We start from the raw sequence: 12,860 nt of genomic DNA on the forward strand, positions 1-12,860 counted from the left end.
GAGAAACCCAAGCTACCAACATGAAATACTGCATAGTACACACACCCCAAACACATAAACTAGCTCTTGGAAAATTCAACCGGAAAGCCGGTGGATCAAAAGCTTCTCCCGCAAGACTGCAAAGCATCGCTGAAACAGAAATAAACACTACAGGCATGGTGAAAGGGGCAAACTGACTAAGTGGTTCGTGTTTATAAACTGAGAACAAAGCTGCTCAATGTGGACTGCAACTGCCAGAAAAGATGGATATTCTGCAGCCAATACGGAGGTCTGATTCAGCTAGAGCAGGGGACCTTTAAGATTCACAAGGCAAAGATAAGATTTGAAAGCACTATTTTGAGAAGGTTACTTAAGAAGGAATCCAGGTATAAAGAGCATTCATTGATCCCTTGAGCTGAGATCAGAAAGATCTGGCCTCCGAAACTGACAGTAGAAGAGAGAACATTTTTGGCAGAATTTCCACTCTAAACTCAGTCATACAAGGAAGACCCTCATGCGGACTGAAGTGCCTAGCCTTACTCGAAGTCAGCGTAAGAAGCAAGTATGGACAGCCTTTGAGAGCATGGTTAACAGACCTCACATGACAAACAAGAGGTAAGATTGCTACCAAAATCTAGTCAGATGAGAAAATCCTGAACAGATAAGTAAAGAGTTAAGACTCCATACAGGAAGGTGAATGCCATCCTCTGGGCTGGATTAATTTCATTATTAATTGCAATTTTCTTTGCTAATGAGTAGAATAACCACAAGGCCTGCCACGGGAAATACCTCCAACGGACTGACTCTGATGAAGTAATTTTTTCTGAAATCGCATTCAGACTCTTGCCAAAAGCAGGGAAGGCTTCACACTGCTCAATTCGTAGTCGGCTTCACTGAACAAGCATGCCAGATGTATTGGCCAAACTGGCATTAACAAATAGGATATGGAAACAGAACCAAAGGCAAAGAAAGGAACAAACAGCTCCCCTGGATTTCTGCCCCACGGTACACGCCAGAGGAAACACTTGGCGCACTCTAAAATCTGATTAGAAGATCTAAATATTTATGTGGAAGCCTGTGGATTCCTTTAGCTCCTCTGAAGATAGATGATGGCCTCCTGCCCTCTTTGCTACCTTGACTTTTCCAGTGGTATTCTTACCTTCTGCTAACTCTTTCCTGCTATTAACTCAGCAATCAATGATTTTTTCCACTAACACACCCCAGACATGCACTACACAAGCGCCTGTTTCTGGGAGGAGAAAGAAGGGAAGAAGCAACTCTGAAAAGCTCAGCTAGCCTGGAAAAACACAAACAAGCAACTAGAGCTATAAGGAACCCAAAGCCAAGTGCCACAACAGGGAAGCCTGCAGCTGATCAGTTCTGGAGAGCAGAACATTATAAAACACTTCAAGGGACATGAGGATAAGGCAGCCAGCAAAAACAGCAATAACAAAAAATCAAAGCAATGCCTTGAAGTCTTTATGGATTCCAAAAACTCCATGTTGCTGCCAATCTGTGTGCTCACTATACTGTAAATACACACATATTTTTGGAGAATTCACTTCAGACAGTTCTTTCAGCCCAAGTACCTTGGCAAACAAGTTGACAATATTTGTCTTTTTTCGCAGTTTTGCTTGCAGCGTAAAGGTTCGCCCTTCACTGTAAGCGATCAGATATAATGAATGTGGTTCCACTCTTATCAGCTTGAATGGAGTGAGAGGGCGGAGAGAGAGCAGAAGTGTTGATAATATGGTACTCACCATCTGCAGTGACTCCTGTTATTGGCTTTAGCACAAATTTCAGTCATTTATAAGCATTTGAATGCTCAAATGTGCTCACATTACTGCCTCAGACACCATCCACTTTTTCTTACAGGCAGCACCAAGGCAGTCTACAGAGTGGAGGGTAACCTACTGCTAACTTAAGACCTGGAAACGCTAGGTGCAACTCCGTGATTCATGTCTGACATTGGAAAAGCAATCCCAAACAACCAACTCCCAGTCATACCACAGAAGCAGCAACTCTACCCTCTACCTAGCGGAGGGTGGGGTTGTGATACCATCAGAAATCATGCAGAAATCATGAACTCTCCAGTAAGTTCCTAAAACATCCAGGTTTGCAGTGGTCAATGTCCAGAACACTCTGCACTTGGGCTCAAGCAGGCTTTGCCTCTGACAGTCTCAGCAAAGTTTCTAGAAAATCCTTTTGAAGTTCACCAAGAGAATTCCCATATCCTTGGAGGATGCTGCTAGAATTCCCTATGTACCAAGGCATTTCTCAAAGAGAGGAGAAAACAGAGGGCAATTATGTAGCCTATGACTAAACTGAAGGGAATAAATAATTGGACGCTTCTCTGCCACAGTCCTACTTAAAAGTAATAATAACAGTCCATTTACATTCAGACATGACAGTGTCATGTATTTTGAGAAGACACAAGGAAAAAAAGAAAAACCAAGAATGGACTGTGCAGAAGCCATAAGCCAACCTCTATTCCTTTACTTTTTGGTTTTCTTAATTATTTCTCATTTTCTGTTTCTGAAAGAGTTTAAGCACCATATCTGGGGAACAAGAATCTATGAAGTCCCTGAAAGCAAAAGGAGAATAAACGAAATTTAAAAAATGGAAAAAGCATTTAAGGAACAGGGTAATTAGACAAAAATCTCATGTTTGAAAGTTATGAATTCTAAGGCTCATATAATTTCAATTATAGTTATCACTGAGATAATTAGATTTCAGTGCAATCTTTCTTATGATTGCCTTTGCTTCCTCTTTATTAAAGTCACTTTATTCCTGAAATGAATATATACTCCACAGGTGTTCTACAAAGCACCTACGGTCTACCTCTATTTTGGTATGTTATCTTCTGCTCAGGTAAGATGTGTAGGAAAGACTGAACAGCCTGATAATATGAAAGTTAAATGTTGAAAAAATCCAGAATGGCTAGATACAACATGGTAGTACCCGTTTTGGAAGACCTGTTTTGAACAGAAACATAGGTTTCTAGACATCTAAGAAATATCCCATTAAAATCAAGTGTCAGGTTACGTGCAGACATCTTTGCAAGGGAACCACATCAGGTACAAAGCATTCCAGCAGGCCATCGCTAACACTACTGACACAGAGCACCTGGAGCAAAAGCTGTGAATTTTGGCAGCTACATGATACAACGTGACAACCTTAAAGAGCTGTACTACTGATAAAGACAACCTCACTCCTCAACCTCTCCCACATCCTCCCGAAAAAAGATACCACAAAAAAGCTTGAGAAACCAGCTGTTCCGTTACTTTACCCGTGCTCCCTTTTCCCTACGACATCCGGAAGAACCACATGCTCCACAGCACTTCCTTCACGTCTGCATCCTATGTACCAAAACACAGCATTATTCCTGAACAAGCTCTCACACTATGGACAATGCTGAGTACTGCAAGGTCACCTTAGCATAAAAGCTCCTCCTCCCCCAGCCCGAAAGCCACACACTTTACAAAATACCTTATCCATATGCCTTCTACCTTTACAGAGCAGCTCTGTGTTTTCATCTCTTTCTTTCCAGATAATGGGAACGGAACGGGAGCTCTGACTAAAGTACAAAAGGTTTCCCTTCCACAGACCACACGATGCCTGAAAGGGGCAAAGTCTTCACCTAACCCACCCACACAGAGCCTAACGCCATCCAGTGCCGGACCAGGCACCGCAGCCTGCACTGCAGCCCTCAGGCCTGCGGCGAGTGTGGATACTGACCCGCACAAACTTCTTCCCAGAATGAGGATTTCATAGTTTGGAAGGCAACACTAGAGAGCAAGTGAGAAGCGGTGAGCAAGTCCTGCCCCCAGCACTGCCCCACCTGGCCCAATACCAGAAGTATCACCTCTCTTGCTCCAGGTCTGGGCCAGTGTCATTTTTACTGAGAGGCTCAGGCAAAGCAGCCCGATTAGTAAGAGCCACCTATAAAAAGGGCATCCAACAATAACACAGTTGCCAGGGACAAGAAAGCCAGAGCAACTTCCGCACCCGTTTCTTCACAGAGAAGAAAGCCCCCTTCAGCCCCTGCCAAGCACTCAGACCTGCAGCAGAAGAAGGGAAAGCCTATCCAAGCAGAAGACATTACGGCATGGGGCCTTCACTGACTCCAGGCAAAAGTTAAAGATGAAAAAGGATTTACACTGGTAACAGGGAGCAAAGCTTCACCCATAATCAGCCGACCTAGATTGGGATAAGACACCGTCCTAGTAAGTTAGAGCATTGTTGTCTCCGACAAGCAGTATGGGTAACCAGAATGGTATGACAAGTTCTTGGCAGAAATTGTTTTTTCCTGTTTGATGCTTCATCCAAATAAAATGTTTATAAACACACAGAATCATTCCTGCCCTGAAAGGGCTGAAGGGCCCCAGGCAAGGGACGCAGGCTATGTGGCCCCTGGCATTAAACACAGCTCTTCCAACCTGCAAACCCATTTTACACAATGCCCATTTTACACCCAGCTGCAGCGAAAAACTTCAGGGCTTTAATGCACATGCTCATGTGCCCCTCCCCCAGCACACATTCCTGGCGGCACAGAACCCATTGCTCCAAAATCTAAAACTCTAAATAGACAGTGGAACCCAACCCCGACCAGGCACACTTTTCCTTCCGCTCCCCCTCTTCACACCGTTTTATCCTTCCAAGTCGCCTCAGGCCCTTGCAGCTTTCTCACACCTCACCCTGAACATACATGAATTTCTTTGCTCCTCAAACAAACCAATTCCCCTGTTGTTTCTTGCCAATCCAGTGACACATCTTCCCTTATTGCTAAACCTCACCATTAGAGTAGTGTTGCTCGCCTCAAGTGTTTGGGTCAAATCATGCGCTTATTTCCAATGCCCCAGGGCCCTGTAGTCAAAGCTAAAGCCTCCCTGAATATAATTTGATTAAAAAAACATTAATTTTTTTAAAGGAAAAAAAACTTGATTACAAAAATGCTCTGGCCTGCTCCTTTCACCACCAACTCATCTTTGCAAGTCAGCTGTGATGAACTGGATGGGCTTTCCTAATTCTGGGGACAAACTTTTGAAAACAATAGCATTTTGAAACGTCACACTGAAGGTGCATGGTGAAAAAATCTAGAAAGTTAAATACCTATAGCTGCATACACATTTCCAACGATCTGAGGTTTCTGCACCAGATGGGCTATGGGGACAAGGTACACTACAAGTATAAACTTCGCAAAGTTTATATACTCAACTGCAGAAGGAGAAAAAACACAAAACTCAAAAGTGAGTTCTTTAAACTCGCCATGAACTTTAGCAAGATCTCCTACAGAAAAAGTTTGCTTGGGTCCATTAGCATAACTGCATCAGCGAACTCTTGTAGAGTGTGAGTGACGTATGTGAGCAAAACCTTTACTTTCACAATGTTGCAGACACGCATCCCCCTCCAGCTACAACCAGACCCCTGAAAAGGTTACTTTCTTCAGCCCATCACTACCACCCATTGCAAGATATTAACAACCACTTGGATTTGCATGTTATGAGACTCTAATCCACTTCAGTCAAGAGACCTGAGCCTGCAAACATCCGTTATTTAAACTGTTTATATTTCTCCAACTCATGTAGAATGAAATAAATAGCAGTCCCAGTGATAGATGTGAGAATAACTGGGGCAGCAGACTCTTCAGCTGACTCAGCTGTAACCAGCAGCTATGCATCCACTGTCTAAATTACTCAGATAAAAGTTCCTCTAAAACAACAAAACATCCACCTTAGGGTTTTCAGCAGAAATGTCTTGAGAAACAATAAAAATCAGTATGCAAAAAAAAGTTTCTACAGGACACCTGGTTAGGAGTTTGCAGTGCCCTTATTGTTTCACATACTCATTTTTCATTACCTGTATGTCTCACATCATCACTTGCACTGTATAGAAGAACACACCATCTCATGAACAAGTTGCTTATACTTTGCATCTTTTTTTCACAGATGCGAAATGCTACACAGGATGTCACATAGCAAAGGAAAATCTAATAAATTCCACTGATGTTATCAGCTGTTTTCTCCAGAACTCTACGGCTCATACGGTCTGGTTTTTTTTCTTTTTTTCCTTAAAATTGGGAGAATTATATACAAAGTGGCTCTATTAATGAAATCATAAGGCTGAAAAAAAAACCTTAAACACCTAACAGGCAGTAAAGTTACAAAGGCTTAATTATTCCAGGATATTCAAAGAAACAAGTCATATATACAAGTTTAAATCCTCTGCTATACATGAAATTTTGTGTACTGTTTCATGTGTATTCGTCCATTATCATTCAATCTATAGGGTAGTTGAGTCAATATAGGAATTGCTGTTGGGTCAGGTAAGTTGCTAAGGTAGCCTGGTTAGTCCACCTCCAGCAATACACAAGGACATAAGAACAACTGTATGCAAACCAAAAGTCCCTTCAGTTCGGCCAGTATCCTATCTCTAACAGTGAACAAAAAAACAGATGCAGAGAGAAGAGTATCCTTGTTCTTTGCCTATATGTGATACTTTCCCTTAATACTATTAGCTAGCAATGATGTTCAGTTCAGAAGCTTCCTGAGATAGTTTCTATAATATCTTCCTTGAACTTGTCCAAATTTCTCTTGAACCAGTATATACTTTTAGTATATAGCACCCTGTGGCAAGGAATTCCACATTTCAGTTTTCTGTTGCATGAACAACTACCTTCTTCCATCTATTCTAGCTCCTTCTCACCTGACTTGATGCCACTCACTCTTGTGTACCGGAGAGAGTAATAAATCAACCCCTTCCAGCTTCTCTGTGATATGTTATTTCTTTCCTAGTCACATCTTCTGCAGACTGACAAGTCCTAGCCTACTTAGTCTTTCTTTACACAGGAGTCATTCCAGATCTCATTCTCCTTCTCTGCACCTTTACCAGTTCCTTTTTAAGACGAGAGACCAGATCTGCACACATTATTCAAGATGTGAGCAAACCGTGGTTTCATACAATGACACACCGATGTTCTTTATCTATTTCATTCTGAGTACTTTGGATTTTGGGAAGGAGGTCATTTCGGTTTTGACTACTCTTCAGTGATGAGCTGATGATTTCATCACCTTAAGATTTTGCTCCAGAGCAGTAACAATCAACCCAAGAACTCTCTGAGATGCATATGAAGTTCAAATTATTTTTCCTCGCACATGCATCACTACATTTACCTACACTGAGCCAGCTGGTTAAGAAGAAAATGCCAAGTCACACAACTGTTAAGTAATGTGATAATAATCTCTTCATAATGTCATGTTACAATCCCTAAAAATATTTTAAGCATGAGATTTTACTTGCTTTCCACATTTTGAAAATAATTGTAATGATTCTGTATACTTAGATAATGCTTAAAAAATCAATTTTTCTTTAATTATGCCCAAATTCTCAACACATCCACTTTCTAATTACAGTTTAATTAGACTACACTGTGATTACATGTTGCATGAAAAAAAAAATTCTTAAATCAACTTTGGATTTGCCACCCTTTATCTTAATTGGATGTAATTCTTCTTTTGTGTTGACATAGAGGAAGTGAGAAATGAGAAAAATCATTCCTTAAACCAGTCAATTTGCAGGAGAATTTTCAGCTTTTGAGCACATATCTTGAACAGTTACAGTATTGTACTAACATCAAGGCTTTGCACCTTTGCCATGTGACACAGCAAGCACTTCAATCTCAGGATTGAAAGTACAAATTGAAGATGCTTGACGCTAAAATTGACCAGGTTCTTCATCAAGTTGTGATTTCTAAAGGAGGCTAAAAGACTGGGCTGTAAGGTACCTCGAAGTCTTTACAGAGCACTAATTTAACACATTTTTATACGTTTCAGGGAGCTGCCGTGAGAAATGAATTCCACAGTAAATGTCACAACTAGGAAACTGGGAAATTGCCACACACATAACAAGCACAAGTAGTGGTGCCAGGTACAGAACAAAAGCCTTAACACAGCAAATTAAACAGAATTCTTGCCATAAAGTTTCTGATTCAAAGACAGAGAGATGTAATTATTTCTGTGGTGTTTCACTGAACAAGTTATGTTTCAGAAGACATAGAGAAACGTTAGATGTATGCTGAAAAAGAGAAAACAAAAGAACAGTATTGCAGGGGGTGGGGGTGGGAGGCAGACAAGGGATAAATATAGGTAAGCAGAGGATTTTGAACTTTGTTTAGAAGATAGACCAAAGCTAACAGCAGAGACCGGAGACAGCATCAGAGATTGGATGAATAGGAGGCAGACAGAGGCCAGCGAAGAGGGTGCTGCATTCAAGTTTACTGAAAAGCCAGAGAAACCTCCTTTTCTTTATGGAATGAGTATGGTATGCAAAGGATTTAGAAGCTAACTAAAAAAGAGGAAGAGAACGGTCATAGGAGATTTCAAGGTGGTAAGGACAGGCATGTGAGCAGACAGGGTATCTTCCAACAGTGACAGAAAACAATGGAAGAAAGCAGTGTCAGAAAGGTAAGTACCTTGAATTCGAAGGAGCAACAAAACATCCAATAGAAAATGAACTGAGAATAGGAAAAAGGTTTATTAGAGAGGCAGATTTTGAGTCTTCAGCATCTAGGATGTACTTAACAAAACAAAAAAAAGCCCATCGTAAAGAAAAAATAAATAGTGCCAAAACTTTTGAGATTCTAGAGGAAAATGTGGCATATGGCGTGGAGCAGAATATCACTTCCTACAGAGACGCTGAAAAGAAAGCTGTATATTTTGTAGGGACACAGGTCTGAAGGCTGAGACAGGAAATCTGGGAACACATCTCAGCCAAATCTTAGAAAAAGACCAAAGAACGCCCATTTTATGCAGAAGACCTCTGTTGGTGAGCGCTGCAGAGAGACCATGCTTTGGAATGATGAAAAAAACTTTCCAAAAAGCATGTTAGAAAATGTGTGTAAAGGAACTCTAGGTGAGGGATGTGCTCAGGCATGACAGCTTAGGACCAAAAAAAAAGAAAGAAAGAAAAAAAAAAAAGAGACAGAGAAAGGCTGAGAGTAGTGTGCATGTGCCACGTCAGACCACTCTGTACTAGTCACAGCTCTATGGCTGCTTCCCTTGCCTCAGACCTGCTAACAAGTGCAGAACATTTTTTATTATCTGCTGTTCCTCTTCTGAATGTTTTCCAAATATATCATTAGCAATGCAACCATAGCCAGTTTCCCCTTTGTGGGATTTCTCAGAAATCTGAAGACAAGATTTGTCCTTCACATTTCCCATCATGGTTACCACGTGTGCCTTGAGACAGTGTTTTGGGTGGCAGATGTGGGTGAGATGGCACAAGTCAGAGGAAGCTGGGAGAACTGCCTTCATGACCAAATGGTAAAATCTCCTGGCTCAAAGACACAAAGTGCTTTCCACTGGTATTTTCACTATTAAAATATACAAAATGGCTTTGAAAAGAAAAATCATTGTTCTCCCCACCCACGATAACATTATGTCTTACCAACACATACACTGTCCCATTCCTGTCGGTGAGAGAAGCACAGCCATGCACACTGCTCATTCGAACAGAGGCCACGGTCAAGCAGAGCGTAGGAAGGCTGATAGAAACAGAGCAGTCCTCAGGCTGGGAAGCTGGGTGGAGGCCAAGAGTTACTGCATAGCAATTCCTGAACCACAGCACCAAACAGGGCTGTGACCCCCGAGAGGCTCGGGACTCCCTAGGAGGCTAAACCTGTCACAGGCATTGTGACAATACAAGGAACTCCAACATCAACAGAACCACTCCCGAAACTTCAAATTTCAGCAAAGAATTCTTAACAAGGTATTAGGAAGAGGAGAGACTTCCCACTGTGAACAGAGAGATCCACACGTTGCTTCCCTGAACACTCAATAGTCTAGAAGCAGCTGCACGTGTACCTCTTCCACATGGCCTGGTCAGGAAGTTGTGGAATTTGGAAAGCTCCATTACAAACAACTTCAGAGGCATGCTAATCCCTACCTAATTCACCACGCTGCCTGAAAGGTCCCTTTCTCTATCCCTCTCCCTGAATGATAGCACATTTTAAACATGGTGAGTTTGGGGCAAAGCCACTGACAAAATCACTCGATCAGTCTCTTAACACGTGTGTGATTTACACAGCCAAGAGTCCCTGGCAGAGACTTCAAGACCACCTTATCTGACATTTGCAAAAAACTTCAGGAATCTGGATCTGAAAAAATTAAATTTCAGCCTTTGAGAAAAGTTACACATAGAGAGTACATATTCCTCAATGTACAAGCTGGCTTAAAATAAATTCTCACATAGTAATTATCAAAAAGGTCAGATTATTGTCTACTATGGCCTCTAGCTCCTGCTGTGGAAATTGAAAACAGTTACCTATCCAAATCCAGTGTCACATCTCCTACTACACTAGTCCAACTACAGATATAGCAAACTCGCATTAGCTCAGCTCTTGCAAGAATGTTTCAAGGTTAAATACAGTTCAGACTCCGTAAGGCACCAAGTCTACGTATAAAACAATGTGACCCCCCCAACCCTGCCACAATACGCCAGTGTGTATTGTTGCACAAGGTGGACCTCTTCTGGTGAAGAGCTTGTGCTCCAAACACCTGGTTCCATTAGTCTTGGCTAAGCGGACATCTACAGGCATCACAACATTATACAGCTTCTTTTAAAAGTAACTAAAGCATATGGCGGGGCGAAGAGGAGCAGCAAGTCAGAGAATCACAGAGCACACATGTGAGTCCTTACCTCAAAGAGCGTCAAACTTTCATCGTTCAAGATGATTCTGGGAGGTGCAATAACTGAAGTTAAAAAACAAGTTACAAAACAGGACCACCCAGCAACCAAAACAATAAATACAGCAGGTATGGGAGGGATTAGTGCTCTTTAAAGGAGTGACACATTCAGACTGCCCACATAGGCTTCTTATTAAGCAAAAGCATAATGTGGCTAAGTGAGCAGGTTACACATTCTTTGCACTCTGAGGCTGTATTTAGGGAAGGAATTCCTCCCCTCATGGCATCACAAGATCCCATATAGACCACAGCTAGGAATAGACTTTGTAAAGTAAGGCCAAACATTACCAACAGCACACTCACACAAGTAAAATGGCAAGTCTGCATCTGCAAGGTGGCTTCTTACAAAGTCTCTCAAAATGCCAACTGTGAAAAAAGAAGAGAAAGATTTACTGAATTACATTTGTTTCTTCAGATGCTGGGCAAAAAGGCTAACCTGTACCAGCAGAACTGCCCTCTACAATGTCTGTAGAATGCCTTTTCCTCAAAAGAATACTGTTGCTATTACAAATATCTTGGAGGGAAAAAAAAAAACACAAAACACCCCCAAAAAACACTTAGACATGCTGGTCCCTTAGCAAAATCTAAGGATGCCAGTGAAGTTCTTCCTAGGAAATCCAATAGCAGCTGCAAGATTTGCAGTGACCAGCCAGGTGAGACTCTGGTAACTAGTTATTAGTTCTTGTTCCATACAGAAGTATCAAAAAAATTGTGTGGGTAACCATCACTGCCTGCTGCGAATAAGAGGATATCAGTTAGCAACAGTAAGAGCTACTTGGTGTTCGGTCTGACCGCCTTCTGTGAACTGATGGAGGCAGAAAGGTTCATCCCCTGTTATTCTTATTACAGCCTCTTTTTCTTCTTCCTGGTTTTTTGGTTTTGTTTTGGACTGGGGGGGGTGGTGGTATTGTTTTTTCCCCAAAACTTTTTAAGGTTTAGCACAGAGGAAGTGTCCAAACTCATCTCAGTAACTTAACATTTGGACACAAACAATGGGATATCAAGTGGAACAGTTTCCTGAGCACAAATATTTTGCCATCAAGCAGCCTGACAGTCTCCATCAAGCAGTCCTAGAAATAAATTCCCCTTCACTAAGTTAATTACCCCAGACCCTTTTCTCATCCGGTTCAGGGGCCTTATAAGGACAGTATAATTAGCTACTACTGCTTTTTCAGAGCAGTATTACTTCCCTGGACAGCAGAAAGATCTTTTGCCATGCAACTAATCAATGATGAGAGAGGTTAGCTGCAGCTACACAGACTGAAGTGGAGATTGCTCTTACCAGTTTCACTAGGACAGAAGAACCCCTGTAGAACATAACGGTCTGGAAAATAGACTCTCAACACCACCTAAATCAGAGGCAAAGCACGTTAGGACAATTGTTTATGGCTGTTCTGTAACACCTGACCTTGGCTTAGAATCTGTGAGCAAGTTTTTTTTTTTTAAATGGGGAGATTTGAGATATTTACTCTATAGGTATAGAATAGCATACTGGCTAACAATTACTGCGCAGCTCCTCAGAGAACACGGGCTGTCTGGCTTTCAAAGGCTGTAAGAGAGCTGATCTATAGAAACAGTATGATGTAAAATGCACCAGCACTTATTCAGAGAGTAGCAGCTCCCTGTGCTAAGTGATGCACAAACAAAGTAGAAAGTCACCTATGGACAGGTACAGACAGTGTATCAGCATCCTGAAGTGTCCATAGCAGCAGGAATCCTCCCGCCATACGTCTGAAGTAACTCGTACCATTCTATTCCCATTAGTCAGAAAGCACTTAACTTGGGAACTTAATCTCTTTTTTTTTTTTTTTTCAATAAATCACCAAAGACAAAAACTGCATCAGGATTGTATTTACAGAGTAAGATATCTCCAATCTGTAACACCTTATCATTTAACTTATAAGGAGATACTATCAAAATGTAAGAGCCTACAGAGGAGAGGCAGATAGGAAAGCTCAGTCATAAAGACTGACATGTGCACAACATAACGGTTTTGAAACATCCAGAACAAAATAAAAGGAGCTATATTGCCCGCCACTCAACCATATCATTACAGGCCAGTTGATTTTACATGGTACAACTGTTATGCAAGTCTCACAAACAATTAACAGGGACAGGAATTTGAAAAGTCTTCCTATA

At 41.6% G+C, this 12,860-nt stretch overlaps 1 protein-coding gene across 15 annotated transcripts in view; it reads right to left on the minus strand.

Moving 5' to 3' along the window:
• ASPSCR1 (ASPSCR1 tether for SLC2A4, UBX domain containing) overlaps nt 1-12,860 on the minus strand; it is a 53,719-nt gene that overhangs the window by 16,738 nt on the left and 24,121 nt on the right. For 14 of the 15 annotated variants that reach the window (XR_012676659.1, XR_012676658.1, XM_075169201.1 and 11 more), the window contains 3 exons: nt 12,004-12,070; nt 11,025-11,087; nt 10,675-10,727 (listed from right to left, as the gene is read on the minus strand). Coding sequence is in view for 13 of the 15 variants with exons in the window: in XM_075169201.1 (XP_075025302.1) it covers nt 10,675-10,727; nt 11,025-11,087; nt 12,004-12,070 (183 nt within the window). In the remaining 2 variants the exon portion in view is untranslated. Of the gene's footprint in view, nt 1-2,716; nt 3,339-10,674; nt 10,728-11,024; nt 11,088-12,003; nt 12,071-12,860 lie in introns of those variants that run through there. The other variant, XM_075169200.1, reaches the window with a different exon arrangement.

Source organism: Calonectris borealis, chromosome 20 (genome assembly GCF_964195595.1).
Source record: "Calonectris borealis chromosome 20, bCalBor7.hap1.2, whole genome shotgun sequence".
Taxonomy (NCBI): Eukaryota; Metazoa; Chordata; class Aves; order Procellariiformes; family Procellariidae; genus Calonectris; species Calonectris borealis.